At 39.8% G+C, this 20,036-nt stretch overlaps 2 protein-coding genes and 1 non-coding gene across 4 annotated transcripts in view; all 3 read left to right on the forward strand.

Annotated features, from left to right (window-relative positions):
- The window catches only part of PUS1 (pseudouridylate synthase 1), an 8,083-nt gene extending 1,278 nt beyond the window's left edge, over nucleotides 1–6,805 (forward strand). For both annotated transcript variants that reach the window (XM_026058876.1, XM_026058877.1), the window contains exons 2-6: nucleotides 514–738; nucleotides 2,235–2,372; nucleotides 3,268–3,370; nucleotides 3,602–4,299; nucleotides 6,723–6,805. In XM_026058876.1, coding sequence (XP_025914661.1) covers nucleotides 514–738; nucleotides 2,235–2,372; nucleotides 3,268–3,370; nucleotides 3,602–4,299; nucleotides 6,723–6,773 — 1,215 coding nt within the window. In that variant the 3' untranslated portion in view covers nucleotides 6,774–6,805. The remainder of the gene's footprint in view (nucleotides 1–513; nucleotides 739–2,234; nucleotides 2,373–3,267; nucleotides 3,371–3,601; nucleotides 4,300–6,722) is intronic.
- A 2,874-nt stretch (nucleotides 6,806–9,679) lies between these two features.
- LOC112962539 (E1A-binding protein p400-like) lies at nucleotides 9,680–19,686 on the forward strand. Its single transcript, XM_026058819.1, has 10 exons — nucleotides 9,680–9,863; nucleotides 12,421–12,595; nucleotides 12,685–12,821; nucleotides 14,946–15,148; nucleotides 15,241–15,405; nucleotides 16,493–16,616; nucleotides 17,547–17,590; nucleotides 18,333–18,437; nucleotides 18,966–19,161; nucleotides 19,457–19,686. Exons 2-8 carry the CDS (start codon nucleotides 12,440–12,442, stop codon nucleotides 18,341–18,343), a joined length of 840 nt encoding a protein of 279 aa, XP_025914604.1. The 5' UTR covers nucleotides 9,680–9,863; nucleotides 12,421–12,439; the 3' UTR covers nucleotides 18,344–18,437; nucleotides 18,966–19,161; nucleotides 19,457–19,686.
- LOC112962594 lies at nucleotides 15,785–15,922 on the forward strand. The gene has a single exon (XR_003252358.1). It is a non-coding gene; the product is annotated as a small nucleolar RNA SNORA49 (small nucleolar RNA).
- Nucleotides 19,687–20,036: the final 350 nt, after the last annotated feature.

Consider the following 20,036-nt stretch of genomic DNA (forward strand, 5'->3'; position numbering starts at 1 on the left):
GCGTCACGTAGGTACCTGCCGGAGGCGCGTTCCGCTCGGTGCTCGCGGCGGGGCAGGGGGCCTCGCCGCCGCCCGCCGCGGAGGACGTGCCGCTGACAGCCAGGGCGGGCGGCCGGCAACTGGCGTCACCTCCCCGCCTGTGGTGCCCGTCTGCTCTTCTGCCTGAAAGCAAACTTCTGCTGTTTCTAAGTTCTCTTGCTTTTAGCGGCTTAGACGGTCCCAGCCAGCCCGTCGAGCTGTGTGCGCTGTCGGTGAGGCTGAGGCTGTCAGTGGCAGGCTCTGATGTGTGCCAGGTTGGGCAGGCCGTGGTTTTCTTCTTCAGTGCATGGTGGCAACCTTGTGGGGGTGGTGTGGCCTAGGAGAGGTGAGGGGGTGGCTGCCTTTTCTGCCACTGGCCTGTGGAACGACCCTGGCCGTGTCCTTATGTTTATGTCCTGCTTTTCTTGGGCATGGAACTGTCACTTTATTCTTTAATCTCTTACTGAGTCCCGTCTGCCCTTCTGCCCCTTGCAGGTTCTTACCATGGCTGAAGAGTTGAGGGCAGCGGTTGCCAGCCAGCCAAAGAGACTGACAAGCAGCAGTGAGGAGCCTGAAAAGCTAGAAGAAAATGGACACCAACCCAAAAGGTTGAAGAGAGATGTGGATGAGGAGGATGCAGAGGATCAGAATAAAAAATCACCGAAAAGGAAGATTGTGCTATTGATGGCATATTCAGGGAAAGGCTACCATGGGATGCAAGTATGTGGTTTAGTAAAACAATGCAGCCTTCTTTTCTTAGAGTCTGCCAGGTCTACAGCTGTAGTCAGAATGATTGAGTAGGGAAGCAGCTGCAGCTTCAAAAAGCTGGTGCAGGTACAGTCCAAGCCTGGAGTCAAATGGCGCAGCAGTAGCTTGAATAAAAAAGTCATACATTTCTGATGTTTGATTCTAGTGGATCTGCCTTCATGTTAGAGCATCAACAGCAAGTCTTTTAGAAAACCAAGGCTCTGGAGGAGACTGAAAGCACTGGCTCTGCAGTTCTGTCAAAGATTGAAGTGCTATTTCATGATCCCCTTAGGACCAGTTCTCCAGTTCCTGGTTGAAGCTTTACATTTCAGAGCAGTTGGGCTGAGTTTTCTTTAGGTTGGGCCTCAGGTTGTCTCATGGCATTATGCAAAACATCCAGATTCTGGAGAACTGAACTGCATATTTTAATGAAACAAATCTGCATCTTTGTTGCCTTCTCTTGATTTTTAAGTTTGTACTTGAAGACATTGTAAATTGTCCTCTTTTGATGCTTTGTAATGTCGTGGCTTACAGCAGCTTAGAAACGGGAATATTGATGCAACACTGTTATGCTTGCATGTGGAGGAAAAGGGATGTTGCATTGACAGTACCGGCATATTACCAGTGCCCCTGCGCTAGAGCAGCCAGCACAGTGTCCCGTCTTGTGGCACACAGCAGCAAAAGGATGATATTGCTCCATCTGCTGCTCCGCTCAGCATACTGCAAGCTCCATACACATTCCTGAAGCATGCTTTAAAAGCTCCATGGGATAATTGATAATGATTGAACACAGGCAGGGGACAAGTCTTTCCTGTTTATGCAACAAAGTAGATTTGTTCAACTGCAGTAAACCTTATGCTTGTGGCCACATCTGTGTAAGTGTGTATCAGCTTTAGTGCGCTTGTAATTGAATGGTGTGTGCTGGAGGGTGTGTGCTTGGCAGTACTGCAGGGAAGTGCAGTTGTACGTTTCTGTTATAGCTCATCTACAAGTTTAGTGCAGAAGATGCTGGAGAATGCTGTAGTCTGACTCATACAAGAGCTCAGGCTAACTGAACAAAAGAATTAAATCTAATTTCTAGAAGCAGAATTTGCAGGTGCTAGGTTTGGAGCAGCAGTGGTTAGTGTTCCAGGCTGTACACTGGAACAGTATCTCATTGGTGCTGTTTCATGCACAAAGGTGAGTGAATCATCAAAAAAATTGCAGAAGTATTCCACAGTAAAATTAGAAATGCCCTTTTACTTGCAATAGTAGCAAAAGTTAAATGAGAATGTAGGTGTTTTATTAACAATCTCCGGTAAAGTATGGGTAGTTTTGTTAGAGTGTGGCAGTGTTTTTAGGGTTGTGAAAGGATGACATTAAAGAATATCGTAACAATGTAATATTGTTCAGTGGTGATCTTTAGGAGGGTTACCTAATTATTATTTGTTCTATTTCTTATTTTTACTATATCTTTCCTCTTCTTTCAGAGAAATGTTGGATCTTCGCAGTTCAAGACAATTGAAGATGACTTAGTATCTGCCCTCGTTCAGTCAGGCTGCATCCCAGAAAACCATGGGGAAAATATGAAGAAAATGTCTTTTCAGCGATGTGCTCGAACAGATAAGGTATGCTGGTCGGGGCCTGTGCTCTTGTAAAATGTGGTGTACCCTAGCCAGTGCTAATGTGATTGACTGGTAAAGTGTTGTCTAGAGTGCGATCCAGTAGTAAATATTATTCAGAATGGATGTTATTTGTTCTTCCTTTATCCACTATTAAAGTTAAGTACAAATAACTATCTAGAAAGTGCAGGGCATTGATTGAATAGTGTTTGTAAAGCTGGTGCTTCATGTTTTGACTATGTCCGTTTGCATTTCTATCACGTTCATCTGCTTCAGCCTCCCAACCTGCTGCTGCTCCTCATTGTTAGTGCTGCCTGGTTGGTGTGGAGCTTGAGAATTTAAAGCTGCATCTCAGTCATTCTTAAGCCTCCCACAGTGGGGTTCTAGCCCTGAACTGAAGTTCATGGCTGATCTTATGTATAAATAAGTAATTTATTTTCAGTTCATGCTTAAATACAGTGAGATGTCATGGAAGGAAGTGAAATATTTTGTTGTCTAAGATTGCTAAGGTGCTATATGGCTATACAGCACCAGCAGATTAAATCATACAGCTCAGCTGCAAGGTAATGGATGTGTTTTTGTGGTTGAAATGCAGAACTAAGAAAAGAGCCTGTTCATGGCTTTGCTGCTGGCTTCTCTGTGACTTAGGCAAACCCCTTGTTCTTCGTTAACTTAGTTTCAAATATGGGGTGGGGAAACACTGTACAAAAGTGAAGTTGAGGTCTTTCAGGAGTAATCTGACTTGCATTTCTGCCTGCAGTCTTGTCTTTGCCTCACTTCAGCCTGAAAAGACTAGTGAGAAAAAGGGATTAAACTCATTCTTAAACTATTTCAATTCTGCAGGTGCTGCCCCAGAGCTTCCAAAGTCCATAATTACCTCTGTTTTCTGTGGTTTTTATAGGGTGTATCTGCAGCTGGACAGATTGTGTCACTAAAGGTCAGGCTAATAGATGACATCCTAGAAAAGATCAATAACCATCTTCCTTCTCACATCAGAATTCTGGGTAAGGATACTGGAATAGGCAAAGAAAATGTTTTCAAAGAGGAACTCTGTACTGCAGAAGGTCACTCCCCTACCATTATAATTTTAACCTGAATCCATATGTTTCTGTTATTTTAAAATTAGTGTCCTATAAAATAAATCTTGTATTTTTATTGTATTTTATTTTAAAAATACTATCACATTCAGGTTGTAACCTACTGATTCAAAAACTTAATGTTACTTTTAAAATAAGGGCTGAAGAGAGTCACTGGGGGATTCAACTCCAAGAACAAATGCGATGCCAGAACCTACTCTTACATGCTGCCAACATTTGCCTTTGCCCATAAAGACCATGATGTGCAAGAGGAGGCTTATCGACTGAACAAAGAAACCCTTGAAAAAGTCAACAAACTGCTTGCTTGTTACAAAGGAACACACAACTTCCACAACTTTACGTCTCAGAAGGGACCCAAGGACCCCAGTGCCAAGCGATACATAATGGAAATGTACTGTGGAGAGCCATTTGTGAGGGAAAACATAGAATTTGCAGTGATCAGAGTGAAAGGTCAGAGTTTCATGATGCACCAAATAAGGAAGATGATTGGGCTGGTGATAGCTATTGTGAAAGGTTATGCTGCTGAGTCTATCATAGAGCGCAGCTGGGGAGAGGAGAAAGTAGATGTCCCCAAAGCTCCAGGACTTGGGCTGGTCTTGGAAAGAGTACACTTTGAAAAATACAACAGACGTTTTGGAAATGATGGGCTGCATGAGCCACTGGAGTGGAGAGAGGAAGAGGAGAAGATTGCTGTTTTCAAAGAGCAGTATATCTATCCTACTATTATCAACACAGAAAGGGAGGAGAAATCCATGATGAACTGGCTGAACACCCTTCCCATTCATGACTTCAACTCTTCTGCAGCTGGGATGCAAGCTAACAACAAAAATTCAAAGGTAATGATTGAAGCTATCAACTTTTCAAAGGGAAGCTGTCTACTTAAAATGGTTTTTCCCTTGGTAACATTTTTGTTTTCCATGGAAGATGACAGTTATCTGGAGCCTGAAATGTGTTTTATCTTTTCAGTCTCTGTGCACTTGATGACAGTGGAAACAACTATACAAAGTGTTATTTTGGCAGTGTTTTGAATGGGGCAGTTGAGGGAGGAGAAAGAAATGTTCAAAAACACAGACTGATTTGCTTGCAGAATCACAAATTGACAACAGAGATCGTGGACACATAACTAGCTTTTGCTATTGTGAATCTGTTTAATGGAGACTAGTTTTCAGGTTGGCAGTGACCCTTTTAATACCTGCTGGTCATGTGAATTCTCTGTGGGCTAATTCTAATTTTGTCTAATGCCCTGTTCACCTAAATAAGGTTTGGAATAGGGGGGGAAATTTAGGACCTCCTTTTTTAAAGTACATCTACTATGAGCTTCAAAATCAGTCATCAGAAAAACTCCTAGCAAGTAAAATGGGATGTTGCGGGATCTGATTCCTGACACCAGGAACTGCTGTCAGCTGTAATGCACTATAAAACAGAAGCATGAAATACATGGTTAACCAAAAGAAACTTTTAAGTTTAAGTTAAAGAACTATTTCTCTAGTAAATCTGTTGAATGTAGAGTAGGCTTAGAAAAAAAGAGAGGAAAGATGTTTGAGGCATGCTAGAAGTTGGAAATGATGCAATGAATCTTGAGTCAAACTCACAAAATATATATATATTTTAATTGACAACCACTGGAGTGACAATTAAAATACAATAGTCCTTGATTGGACAAATCCCTGATCAACCTGATGTAACTTCGAGGAAGCCGTGCCTGAGGCGAGTATTGGACTTGATGACTCAAAGATACTTAACAGTTTTGTAATTCAAGTTTTCTTGGTTAGAGAGCTGGCAAATCCTTGAAGAACAAATTGACAGGCAGGGCTAAAACTTCAGTGAAGTACAACTCAGAAGAAAATAATGACTTTTTTAGTTTAATGGAGTCTTTAAAATTAGGTTCATTTTATTTAGAGAATGGTCCTGCTCCAAAGAAGGTTAGATTAAATCTTATCTGTCTCTGCCATTTTTTTGGTTTGAGACAGTTTCAACATGTAAAATAAAATTTACAGCCTTGGTTGAATAGCACAAGCAAGATACCAGAAATTTCTCAGGGTTATTTTTGTAATTCTGGTAATTGTGTTTCTGCAGTGTAGTGCTGTATGGAGAACACTCATGACAAGAGGTAAAACGCTTACAACAAATGCCGCATTAGTTTGGTGAAATGGGACCCAAAGAGATCATGTGGCACAGACAGTGCTTACCTGGCTCAGGTGTCTTGATAATGTTGACAGGGCTCACTGCTGACACATTCAAAATCACTGAGGTATTGCTAGCAGGAGACAGGTCTGCTTGCTTTAGATAAACTCAAGCAAATAGAGTTTTGGAGTCATAATTACCACAGGCTGTCTGGGGAAGGATAAATAAGGGCTCATGTAACAGACTCCTTGGAGATTTTGCAGGCTGTTTTCACTTTGAGCTATACTCGCTGTTATGAAGACAACTATCTATGAGTCTCTCAGAATTTGTTTTGTAATAGGATGTTAAACTGTCAATATCAAGTTCATGGGCTTTGGAGTATTCTTTTTGTTTACAACAAGTGGTGGTTGGAGAAAAGGAATAACTACAGTCATGTTGTGATACTAACCTTTATCAATCCCTTGATTCCAATCTCCTCAGTCAAAATACTGGCTTTAAAAAGTTAACATAAATCACCCAAATTTATCCCATCATATTGACTTACTCCTGAAAGAGTAGCTCCCGGTTAAGAACTCAGACTTCAGACCAGTTCCTTTGTAACTTGCTAATATTTATAGTATTTTTGTAATAGTGTTCTGTACAACTGACTTTATTTTTAAACAATGTATTTGTGATCTCTAGTACATTTTGGATGTAAATTCTGCATGATTGTCTGCAGCAGGTGAGCAAAACTCTCAAATCCAGCTTTAGATAATGTAACAAATGTAGCTTTTGAGTGACTTGAATGAAAAAAAGCACCTACAAGTCTGTCTCACCTGCATTTATTTTGAACATCAGCATTTCATGCTGTTATCCACTTTTAAGTTTCCCACATACTGCACGTTGTAATCATGCAGTTGTAAACATAACTGAAAAGAGACTTCTGCTGGTGAGTGTAATCCAGTGTACAATTTGTCTGCTACAAGAAACTTAATTTACCATCACACAAGTTTATTATAATAGATGGCCATGAAGTTAGGATCTTTCCCCATTTCTTTATGATTTTGGAGAAGTTTAAAGTCAGTGTGTTTGATTTTAGGTAAATCACTAGAAATAAATGAAATACTGACAAACCATTTTCCCTTTTGCTTTACAGAACAGCAGTGATTTCGAAGGCAGTGATGGTTGTGATGATGATTCTGAGTAAGCCAATAAGTGGCTGGATCTGGGACCCTTACCTCTTGCGATTTGCTTTGTCTAGAAAAAAGTGGCCTTTCTAAATCCAAGAATCCAGTAAAGCAGAGGTTTGTGTGCATGCAGAACAGGAATCACATGCCCAGGAGAAATTGGGTGGGGAAAACTGCAGAAGAAAAAGAAAAAGCTGTTTATACCACTGACTGATTCACCTGACTGGAATACTTGAAAATAATGTAACGAGAAAGAGGCTTTCGAAAAGAATCTTGTAATGCAAGAAATCTTAATTGCTATTTGAATAATGTTTTTATTACATGTTTACCTGGAAAATAGTATTTTAAATGCGTATAATCTCTACATACAGATGGGCAAAACATTTTAATATACATTTTTTCTTTTTTTGTTTATTATTAAGCAGTTATGACTCCATGAACTTTTGAGGGTTTTAAAGTTTTCTTCACCTGATCTCTAAACACTGTTAAGTTCTTATTTTATTTTTCCATGTCATTCATGACTTTCTTGTGGAATAATATGCATGGGTTAGCAATTCATTATCATGTCAACCGTTCTGAATTTTGTTGCCATAGAATCAAATTTTCTATGTTTTCTAAAGCTTTGCAAGCCTAAAAAGAATTAAGATTCCTTACTCAGTGAGAGCTCTTAATTTTGGAAAGGGGACTGAACCATGTATTTTTAAGACCGGACATTTTATTTGGAAGATGTTGTCATCCCAGTATTGCCTATATACTTGGGCAGACCCAAGAACATAGATCCGCAGCTACAGATGTAATTGGACCTTTCCTGCCTGAGGAATTGCTTCATAGAGCTTTTGTTGAGATTTAAGGAGGAAACTAACTATTAGGATTGCAAACCAAAGCATGCAGCCGTGAAAGTTTGTGTTGCCTGTGGTGGATCACTAAATGTGTTGCTGCTAGTTTATGTTTCTGGTTTTGGTGGAAACTAGCTAGCCATCTGCTAGATTTTTGGGTTGAATGAACTTAACTTGTGAAAGGAATGGTTTGTATTTTCTCTGGGCTTTAATCAAGTTTGCATTCACTTTGTGTGAATTTTCACTTCCCATGAAGCTGCTCAAAATAGAGGAATTTGTGCAATGATTTGGGAAGCACATGTCTAAGGACTGTGTTCCTCTGGGAATCAGTTTTTGTTTTCTGTTTTTTGGGGATCTGCACACTTTGGAGTTCTTGCTCTCCTTTCCTCAACTGTGGCTTGAGTTCTGGTTCTTGGTTACAACTCTCTGAGGAGGTGGTAGGAGAAAAAATGAGTAATGTTAGCAGCCCTTCTGCCCTCCCTAACCATAGAACACTTTGGAAGGGGGTGAGAGCGGAATAGTCTCTCCAAGTTTTTGGGCTTTAGTATGCTCGCTTGATAAACATCCCCTGTTGGGTTTGTATGGAGACTTGCTTCATAATATAAAAGCTCGTCTTCTGTGACAAATTCCTAGGGTAGAAAAGCAGTGGTCTTTTCACTTAGATATTCAAACAAGCACAGTTGTCCTGCCAGCTCAGGACACAGGTCAGCACTCTGTGCCTAAGGATGTGAACCAAACCTTGTGGTCCATACTGAATGTCATAGCTCATTTTTGGAGCTGTTGACTCTTTGCTCCTTTATTCAGTGATTTCTGCCCAAGGCCTCTAGTTTTATGGCTCCTTCTAGAAATTATTTTTGTCAGAGCAGGCTGTCCTTTAAAAAGGATTTGCTTGTTTGTTTCTTCTGGGTTTTAGCTGAAGTTTACATTTTTATCTTGAAGGCCTTGCTCTGTGTTTGTTTTATCAGAGCGAGACTGTAAGAGATCCCTTAGTGGGACTCTACATCAACTTTTATTTCCATCCCTTGTTAGTTTGTACAATTGATCCAGACCTAAGTCTTCTCTCCAAAGCTCATTCTGTCCCTGTCAATCTGAGAGAAATACCTTTGTTGCTTGTAATGAAGCCCCCCAAACTGACACCTGTGTCTCTGTTGAAATCAATGGGAATTTCTGTCTATAACCTTTGGAGAAAACAAAATAAAAAAATGGATGTTTCTTACCTTTTAGCATGTGTACTGTTTTGTTTTGTGGGAATTATTAACTCGGTGTTTCAGGTCTGATTTCAGTGCAGTTAAATGGCTTTATGGCTCAGAAACTGAGTTAAAAAAAAAAAAAGTGGTGCAGAGTCCAAAACTGAATCTTCTGGAATACTGAATGAATCAATGTTCTGCGCTTGATGGAGGAATAATTTAATTTAAAGCACCGTCATTCCGAAATAAAACCCAGGGCAAGTAAGTTGTGTTACGGAAACGGGACGAGGAGGCGGCGCAGACCCAGAGCAGCGCGCCGGGGGCGGCCCGGCCGGACCTCGCACGGGAAACGTGTCCCCTGTGGCTCTTTACGGTGCTTGTACCGTGGCTTTCGGGCCGTTTGAGGCCAAAGGCTGCATTTTAAGGGAACCCGATTCCTCTGTGCCAACTTAACGGCAGGCGCTGGCCGCCTTTGGGGGGGGGGGGGGCCGAACGGCGGCGCGCTGCGCGCATGCGCCGTCCTCGGCGGCCCCGCCCATCCCTGTGGCGGTGCGACCGCGCGGTGCGCGCTCCGCCGGCCCCCGCAGTGGTATCACCCGGGGGGGCCCCTCCCCCCCAGGGGAGACCGGAATGGTGTCGCCCGGCGGGGCGGCGCGGGCTGTCCCGTCGCGTCCCGTGCCGTGCCTGAGGGGGGCTCTGCCCCCGCGCCGGGGCCCGAGGCAGCGGGCGGTCGCGCCGCCCCGCCGCGCAGGGCGGTGCCTTCCTGCGGTTCCTGCTCCCCCTTCCCCCGGCGCCCGCTGGGGCAGCGCGGCAGGGCCGGCGGGTGCCCGCTGTCGCCCCGGCGGTCGGAGCGCGGCCGCGACGGCGCCTCGCCTGCGGTACAGGCTGAGCCGGTGGGTGAACGCGGGCCCGGGCGCGTGCGGGCCGTTAGCGGGCGCCAGGAGGCCACCGGCCTGCGGGGCTCTGAGCGCTGTGTGGCGGCCGGCCGGCCGGGAGGCCGCCTCCTGCGCCCTGGAAAACACGTGTTTCCACAGCAAAACAGCGGCAACCCGAGAGTGAGATCGAAGGCAGACGTGGGTAGAGCTCTGTGAGCGATAGAGCAGCGCACCGTTTTATTGACAGTGAGATCTGCTAGGTTATGTTTTATTAGGTTAATTTTGTTTTAGTCCCGAAACATTATTTCGGGCAGGACCGAAATTGGTGGGCTCACCAGGACAAGTGTCCGGTTATCTGGAGCACTATAAAACATAAACGTATCTTGTGTGGTGTTAAAGAGGTTTTCTTCCTCTTAGCAGAAGCTGTTTCAGCTTTTTTTCAAATAGCTTTGTTATATATTGTTATGGTTTGTTTTTTTTTTGCTTTTAGATTTGGTATTGCAGGAGCATTTTTATTTATTTTTTAATCTTTTTCAATGTCTTGATCAGTTTTGATAACCGTGTAATGTAACTCATCTAATTTTTTATGGATGATAATATCCTATTTATTTGTATTCTCTATCTCTTACTTGATTTTTCTGCTTCATGAACTTTTAGAGTGTGACCTTTAAATCCTTCAATAATTGTAGCATTAGAACAATTACTGATAATGTGAATTTATATACCTCTGATGTGAGAAAATCAATTATAATAGTAAAACAAGAATTTAAAATGTTGTTCACGCTTTAGGTATTGGGTGTTTTTGAGTCCCTGTTGAAGATTGGTAATTCTAGAAGTGAATCTCGCTGTAGGACTGTCATGGCTGTCAGTAGAGATGACGCCAGTGGGGCTACTTTAATGAGTAACGTTTACTGTATTGCCATAAAAAGAATTCCTTTAGAGACAGTAGCTACGAAAGCACACTTGATGGCTTCAGAAGTTTGATAACTATTATCTTAAAACAATGACACAAATTTTAAAATAACACTGATATGTCTAATACATATATTAATGATTTATGGTAAAGTATATACTGCCAAATATAAGTCTTTAGCTTTGTAATTAAAGATAATTGCTTTAATGAGATATTTTTTCATTTCACGGGTGCTGATTCATAACCAGTGTTTGATATTTACCAATAAAACCTGCTTCGATGGCTGGTCAATGTTTTTGCTAGTGGTTGTGTTTATTTACTGGCATGATGACCCTGCATACAGTTGTATTTGACCAGTGCTTAATCTCTGTATAGGAGACTTGTATCTTTGCTCCAGTGATGTGTACCTCATCTTAGTATTTGCAGAATTTAATTAAACAAATGTGTTGAATTTATCTGTTTTTTTGATGAGAAAATGATGCATTATCCAGAAGAAGCAACAGGAAGTTTGGTGTGTATTTTGTAGCTTAGAATCCCTGTATTTGTTTTTAGACTTGAAGGCTTCACTTAATTTATTTACAAAATACGTTTCTTCCTGGTCTTTTTCCTCTAACTTTTATTTTTCCAACTTCCACAGTTCCCTACAACTTTTTCAGTTTTTACAGCATATGTCTTTTGGCTCTCCTTTTGGGATGATGCATCGTTTCTGGTTACTTTTCTCTTTCTTCCCTTGATGGAGTCCTGTATGGCGATGTATCTTTGATGTGCTTGCAGTTTTTCAGTTCTTGCTCATGTTTTGGGATTGGGCCATATAAATCATGTAATAACTCTTCCTTGCCTTGTGACCTGAGCAGAGCAGAAGAAAATTAATGAATTAATTTGCCATAGCTCTGGGCATTTTCTTTTTTTTTTTTTTTAGTTCCATGAATTTTCCTTTCATTCTTGCAATTATAACCTTATGTGCTTTTGAAAGCAAATATTAGGATGTTAATTCACAGATTTGGCAGCTTCTGTGATCCAATACATAATCATTTTGATACTTCTGGATAGAGTTTACCTAAAGATTGACACGCATGAATCTTAGAGTTTAGAATTTATCCATTGACTATGAATACTGTTGATAATTTATAATGAGAAATATAATACAGGTATTCTGAAACAGGCTTTTCACATAGTTTTGTCCAAACTCTTCCAAGGAACAATTTAAAGAAGTATGAGGAAAGATGGCTTTTCATTGCCGGTTCTTTTGTGCAGCTAGGAGACTTGATTTACTGTGTTGTATAGAAGAAGTATTTCCTCTTAGGAAAAAAACAGTTTCTGTTAAGGTTATTCTATGTAATGTTCTCAAACATCACAACCAGAGAGAGAAACTGAGCATTCTCTTCTCTTTTGGAATTTTGAAAGCTTTGAAGAACTGCACTGGGATGAAGTGCAAGATAATCTTTTTTTTAATACCAGAAGAGGAACCATTTAATAATCTTTACTCTGAAATCCTGCAAAAAGGCTGCAGGATTTTTGTGTTTTTATGTTGCAGGAATGGATTGAACGCAGCAACTTTAATGTATGTATTGCCTCCTGCAAGCAATTGTTTAAAGACTATGAGGCAGTCATGAAAATACAATGGAAATAACTAATTTTAGATGAGAGGCAAAATGGTAATAATCTGACAGAGAAGCACTGGGATGAAATATTCAATCTCCAGAAGTCTGGAGCATTCATTAAAAATTTTCTTCTTGCTTTTGTCCATCAGTTATTTTTCTGAAATAACTTCAGTGTTTATTTGTTTTTTAATTTTCTTGCTGTGATATAACTTATGAGATAAATCTTATTCTAATTATTATCTTTATTGTTCACAGTCATCATCATTTACTCTTGATGGACTTGCTTCTGCCTGCTGCCTTAAAAGCTCAGTGGGCCATTGCACATTTCCTGATTCCAGGGATTTCCAAATCTTACCTGGATTTTAGGAAGATAGCTCCTACAGAAAGGAGTGAGGATCACTACCAGAAAGTGGCAATAAGACTGCACAGAGTATGTATCTGTTGAAGATAGTCTTTTAATAGTAGTATCTCTTCCTTTGCGGAAATACAATTGGGAAATTTTATTTTGTATTCTGTTAGGTAGCGCAGTCCTTTATCTTGCGATGGTCCAAAATTCATATTGAGAAGCAGTTAAAAAGGAAATACGAGCATGTGCTGACATGTACTCTTTCTAATCAGCAGAAGCCTGTGTATAAAGACATCCTGTTTCAACGCAGGTATATCTCTTCAGTAGTTTTTGATTGTTCGGGCATTGTTAAAATTAGGAAGCATTCCAATTGCAGTAAGAGAGCTTGATTACTGGTAGGTTATTTTTAAATGAGTCATGGGCAAGCCTAAAGATTAAAGAACATGGTATAATCATAGTGCTCTGCAGACTAATCATGTTCTACGCTAAGTGGTAATTGCATTCAGTAATTTCTTCTTTCTGTGTTTAATTATATCTAATTGTTTTAGAAGGTGAAAAGAAGCATAAACAGTATTTGAAAAATATAGGATGAAAAACAGTATTCTGTATTTATAATTTATCCAGTTGTGCTTGTTCCATAGTTTTTGTCTAAACTTAGTTCTTAAATTATTTAGGAGATAAGTATCCTAGTTCATATTTTCCTTTGCTTTTCTAAATGTCCTTTGTTTATATTTCCAGTGAACTTGATGATACAAAGTGGTGTTTAGTAGAGCATTAAAACCAATGCCTTAATATTGACAGTACATGTTTCACATGTTATCTCACATCATTTCCATTTGAAATAGAGTGGCTAGTTGAGACATACAGAATATCCTCATATTGTAATATCATGTATCTGTGAAATTAAATCACTTTCCTTCATTAAAATATCTTTCTTGTCTAACTGCTTTCCTGGACAAATGAATTTATTAATATGACAGTGGATGACTTGAGCACTATATCTAAATCAGTATCTACTCTCTGGTGTCCAACTCAAGTACAATACTAATCCTTTGTATGACAGGGTATATACATGATCACAAATAATGTATAGTTTACAAGATTCGTGTGTGCATATCTGTTTGCTGAAATAGATGGCACTTTTTAATTTGTTAAAGCATGCAGAATATTGCAGTCTACAGGTCTCTCATCCATCTGTTCTAGTAGACTCTCCGATGGTAGTATGAAAGACCCATTATATTTTTGCCACAGGCATAGGAAAACAGATTTATTTTTCATTAAAATATCAAACCTAACATCTGTCTTTGTATCATGGATACATTATTCTATTCTTCAGCTCTTGCTCTTATGTTATTCACTTCTCCTTTCATATTCTTCATAGAACTCACACCTTAATTAAGTTATCCTAATTTTCAGCTTTCTTTTGCCCCCCCCCCCTTTTTTTTTGCTTCAGGGTGTTTTGGGGTTTTTTTGTTTTTTTTTTTTGCTTTCAGCTTTTCTGAATATATTCAGAAAAGAATTCTGACTTTAAAGGCTATCATAGAATAAAAAAAGACAACTAAAGGAATGCCTGGACAAAATATATATTTTGGGAATGAGTGTCGTTGTTCCAGAACCCTTCTGTACAGCAGACACTTGTTGAGAATTTGCTCTTGGATTAGTGAAAGAAAAATCTCTTGGCATTGTTCTGCCAGGAGTAACAAATGGAGCTGGTCTGACTTTGCTGTCTTTCTTCAAGTACTTCAGAGGACCTAAAGGATCTGCTGCGAGAACTCATTCTGACATTAAAACAGTAACAGATTGCCCTAAAGGATATTGTTACTAGGTAATTGAGACAAATCTATCTGCAGCCTTTGCACAAATTTGGTAGGTGTATTTTACTACCATACAACACCATCTTTCCCTATGCAAATTATTCACAAAAACAAGTATTCGTGTAAAATACTGTAAAATACTAAATAAGAGTTGCCTTGTTTGGTACTTTATTATCTTTTCTTGTTTAYTGCAGACTGAGTTCCCATATGCTGAATCTACTTTGCATCCCTGATATCTAATTTTAGGTCATTTTAAGATTTTAAAACTCTTACTAGTTCCATAGCAATTATTATTTACGTAGCAATTCTACTTTATTTTCAGGTATGACATATCTTGTATTTTTCTGTGAATTCTTACAAAAACAATGGCAGTTGTAACTCAGAGAGAGGCTTATCTTTGTAACTTTAGGGATAGTGGCAATTTTCTCTTGTCCTGTTCTGATACCGAGCATTTTTACTTTTATCTCATGTTGACATAAAGCTTTACCGATCTACTTTCAGCTACCTTTAGCCAATTTCTTTACGCTTCTGTGCAGATGCCTGCCTTATTATTGTTCTTGAGTAGTTAACAGCCCAAGCTGTTAAAAATTAATATATTAAAGTCTTGTTTCATTTTCCAGAGCTCTGTGCATGCTGCCAGCTGTAGTTGCTGCTCCTCCATATTTGTATGTAGCAAATCCTCCTCATTCATATAGCAATGAAATGAAGGTCTTCAAGTTTAATCTAAAAGAACAGATATTTCCCTACTTCCGTCTGCTGCAGCAGATAGCAAGGTCTCATTTTCTACAGTTTCCAGACACCCAGCTGGTGCAACATGATTCAGGTAATGAATCAAAAAATTGATATAACTGTGCTAATGTTCTCTAATTGTTGAATGCTATGTGCAGAACCATTAAGTTCTTATTTCATAAACAGGAAAGATGGACGCTCTGGCTGTCGGTCTTTGGAAGCTGAAAGCAGGAGGACATCGTGTGTTGATTTTGATGCAGATGATTCCAACGTTTCATATACTAGAGCTTTTCCATTTTCTCACATACATAACAGTTAATGCGAGTGGTGCTCAAAGTTATCTATTATCTGGTGAGAGGACTTCTTACTCAAATTAATAGCAAATAGACACTCTTAGTGGGAGGAAAAATGCCAGAGGGAAGTTATTTATTTGGGTCTCCAATTTGGGAAAGCCATAAGCCCATTTGTTATTTAAGCAAAATACATATGTAACTGTAGCACAGGAATGGCTATGTACAACATATGTCAGTTATATTGCTATTTGATGTGGCATCCAGGGTGTTTCCAAGAGGTATGCCATAGGTTGTTGTATGTTTGAGTAATTCATGCTTGAAATACAATTTTTTTTTTAATTTCACAATAGCATTTTTGACTAATTGCTTCTGTTTTCTCTGTCTGTAGATAGCTACACTGTTAGTACTTTAACTGTAGTTGCATTTTTGTGTTGGCACTTCCTCAGCCTTACTCCAGGGGGCTTTATTTCTGTATAGTGCCCTGGCATTGCCTGAGGATAAATTGAAAGTATGCTCATTTCCCTCCCCAGTAAGATTTTCAATATCCTTTGGGGCCTACGCTTTGAGCAAACATTAACAATATGGTTCAGTTATCTTTTTTTTTGTTTTGTTTGATGTCAAATTTCATTGTTATGCTTTCTGTCAGATGCAGTATAAAACCTAACTGAAATACTTTGCCTTAAGGCAACTCACGTCAGCACAGTAGAAGGGATTCAATTTAGTCAATAGACAAGAAAAATGATGAAGCATGAACAGAATGTAATAACCCAATCAGGTGTGCCCAGTCATAGGACACAATGTTGTTATTTTAGATTTGTAGTTTTTAGTCTGGTCAACTGCACCATAAATGGTACATAAATGATTCTTAATGGTGCATAAATTAATTTTCAGTTATGTACATCTATAATGTGGGCTCCCAGATACCTTAAAATGTAGGCAAGCTTAATATAGATTGGGAAGGTAATAAGCAAGCAGTTTTTCTGATCTTCTTATTCTTTTAAAAAAGTTTGTTTGGAGATTTATCTTGCATTGATGTGAAGTTGTAATTAAGTTGTTTTTCTCTCTATTTTAGAAATTGATAAAAACCTTCAACCAAGACAAGCGATTCTTCTGTGCTATTCTTTCTTTCCACACTCCTTCCACAGGTGTCAGCCATGCAAATGCAGATACTGTTGTGTTCTATGATACTGATTTAAATCTACTGATAGATGCAAAAGCTAAAGAATGGTGTGATAGGACTGAGAGAGACAAAGATATCCATGTATACAGGTGACTTTTGCACTGAGAAATAGTATAGTTATTTTAGAATTGAAAATAGAGGGAAGATGTTTCTAGGAGAAAGAGTAGGATTTTTGGCTGAAGTCGTCCTCTTAGTTTGTCATTTGCTTCTGTAAAATTTTTCTCCTTTAAAGGTAGGATCAAATCTTTGATATGCAAAAAAACTTGCCTTCAAAGTAAAGGGAAAATGAAAACCTTGGCCTTTCCCTTACTGTATCTTCTATTTCCATCTTTCCCTCCCACGTTTCATCTTGTAAGCCATCTGGATTTCTGAGTCGGGACTATCAAAAAGAACATTAATATCTGTGGGTGTTTCCTGCGCTTGATAAATGATAAATGTCTTTACTGATGATCTATCACTGGATTTCGAATGAACTAGTGCTGATGTTTGCGAGCTGATGTTCATGTAGTTCAAGATGTTTGAAAGCTTCTCTCGAATGACTGCTGCCCTTCCTGGAAGGGGGTGCTGAGAGCAGAGGGAGGCTTTTGCTCACCTTACACCAATGGGCAGGTATCTGTTCTTCACAGGAGGTTTTCAGCTAGAAAGTGAAATTGAAGAGATTTCGGACTTCATTCAAGCCAATTATGGGTGGGGTCTGTTAGCAAGCATCCTGCTATTTTAAGGGTTTTTAAAAAAATCCAATCCTATATAGGAGAGACTGTTTATCAGGCATTTTGCAAATAAGAACTTAAATGACCCTAGTGTTTTGAAAACGTGAAATCTGAGGAGGAAAGAGAACTTTCTTTCTATAAAACTGAAAAAGAATACAAAGTTTCCCATGAAAATAATCTGACCGATTCTAAACTAGTGTAGGTGTAGGTCTTCACTGTGGCACGTTTCATTAGACATGAAGCAGTTGAATTTCAGAAGTTTCAGTGTTTTATCGGGATCAGTATTTAACGAGTTTATTTGTTTTACAGGCTGATAAGTGGTAATTCTGTGGAAGAGACGCCATTGAAGAAAGGTACTAATATTTGTTTCAAGAAGTGGCTGCTCAGGGAGGTGATTGTCCAATAGACTTTTTAGCGCAGGCACTGTAATAGTAAGAATGTGAGCAGTTCTTTAAAGATATATAAAAAATAAGTGCCTTACTAGATCAGAGCCAGAAATTTAAACATCTTGTAGTTTTATAATGTTTATTTCCAGACTTGTGCAGACAACTGTAAGAAGCTGCTGTCTTTCTGAGGTTATTTCCATCTGTACAGAGCCAGTGACAGTGAGGGAAAAGGTCCATTCTTTTTTTCAGGTTTATGCCATTCTGTAAGATTTCTTCAATATGAGTTGCCTTCTGCATATAAAAATAATTAGGAAGGCTGGGAGTCAGAAAAAATACGAGGTTTTTGGAAAACTGTTCAATAGGGCTCTTGAGTGCTTGATCCCCTTTGCCAGTGCATCAAAGCTATAAGCAATCAATTGTCTTTCTGGATTAATTCCAGATCTGTTCCCTTACATTTCTGTGTTCATCTCATTATTATTACTATTATTATTTTAGCAATGTCAGAAGCAGGCAGCCATGATATATAATAATTTTTTTGTCAAGTCAGAATTTTCTGTTGCAATTACAGACAATTAAGAATTCGTTTCAGCATTAATCTTCACAGGACTTAATAGTGCAAAAATGACTGTTACCATGAAGAATTAAAACTAATAAAAGCAAGTTTATTGATGCAATTAGCCCCTCCCCCTCTCTACTTATATTATCATAGGCATTGACTGAAGAACAAATACGCTTACAACTGCAGGAGCAGCAGCTGCAAGATGAGGAACAAAAAATGGAGCAAATCCAGTGTCAACTACAGGGAGAAACACAGGTGAGAATCAAAAATGCAGACTATGATTACCAATGTGGCAGATGAATTCAATTCATTCCTAAAATAGTATGCAGAGATAAGTGTTCCTCTAAGTTTAATGAATCCCATCAATGAATCTGTAAGCACAGACTGCGTGTGTAGGCCTCTCTCGGCAAAGAGAGAGAACTGGGACTTCGTGTAACAGGACTATTTGGTTTTATCTGAGCTGAGATCATTGGTGATGGACCTAAATGTAACTTAAAAATTAGTCTTATTGTTCAAAGATGTAAGCATACTATTCAAAGAATAATCATAGACAAAAAATTTTCGCCTTCAGCCCAAGTTGGATTTTATGATGCTGAAAAGGCAGTCCATATATAGAACGAAACAGATGCAGTTTATGGTACTAGTATAATTGTACTTGTTCAGTGTACCTATCTCCCTCAGTGGGTGCCTTTGTTAAAACTTCACACTCTCTTTTGTGATTATATCACTTTAAAACACTTGTAATGTTGAAAGTACAACAGTTTATTTTTATGGAACTTACAGGCTTCAGAAAGTATGCTGGCTCCAGCTGTAGCTATATTACAGCAAACGCCTGTAGTACCTGCCATTCCAGCAGAGCTAGAGAGCCTGTAATGCTGTCAGTTTTTTCAAGCAGAAACATCTGACAGCATCAGCTGTAGTAACCATCAGTCTGATGACAACTGTGCAGAGATACTTCTGATGACTTAGCTTATGTCAGGTAACTTTTTACTTTTTATTTCATGTTCTGCTATTGAAAATAAATTTCTTAAATCTTCAGTAAATATCATTGCTCACTTTTAAATTTAATGAAAATAAATGAAAACGATGGGAGAATAGTCCTTTACTCTTTAGAAAACAGTATATCCCCAGATGCTGTATTATTTAAATATAATGAATTTTACTTCATAGAATTTTTATCTTCTTTGTAAACTCTGTCACTTCTTTTCAGTTTTATCTTAGATGTGTGAATACTCTGTACCCTCAACTAGTAACCAGTACTCATATAATTTTAGATTTAATCACAAAAAGTTCCAGGAACGAAGTCCTGGTGATCAGACCAAAAGAACTGCTTCAGCAGCGACGATCCAAAGGAAATCACTGTCGAAGTCGTCCTGACGGCAGTCTGCAGGAGGGCGTCAGCCCCTGAAAAACGGAGCTCGCGTACACCGCGCACTCCAGCGTCAACGAACTCTTCACTAGCTGATGTTAAAAACAGCGGAATAAAACCTGCTTTCTGCTATGTCTGAACTGAGCGTCATTCCTCAGCGGGCAGAAGTGGTATTTTGATGATTGCTAAGACCCGAACCCTGCCCGCTGCCCCTGCGTTCGGGCAGCGGCTGCTGCAGCCGCAGGAGGAGCGCGGCGCCTCTGCCTCCCTCGGGCCGGGCCTTTCCTGCCCCTGCTCCAGGACAGCCGTGTCCGCTCGCCCCGGGAGCAGCACCGAGCCTTTCCTGCGGAGGGCCGCGCTGCCGCGGGGAGGAGAGCGCCAGTGTTTTATCCGCTGAGCGGGAGCAGCGGTGCGGGGCCCCGGCACCTGCCTCTACCCCCCGCGCCCGGCGCCGCCATCTCCCCGGCCGCCCCGACCCGGCGGGC

Source organism: Apteryx rowi, unplaced genomic scaffold, assembly GCF_003343035.1.
Source record: "Apteryx rowi isolate R43461 unplaced genomic scaffold, aptRow1 scaffold_15, whole genome shotgun sequence".
Lineage (NCBI taxonomy): Eukaryota > Metazoa > Chordata > Aves > Apterygiformes > Apterygidae > Apteryx > Apteryx rowi.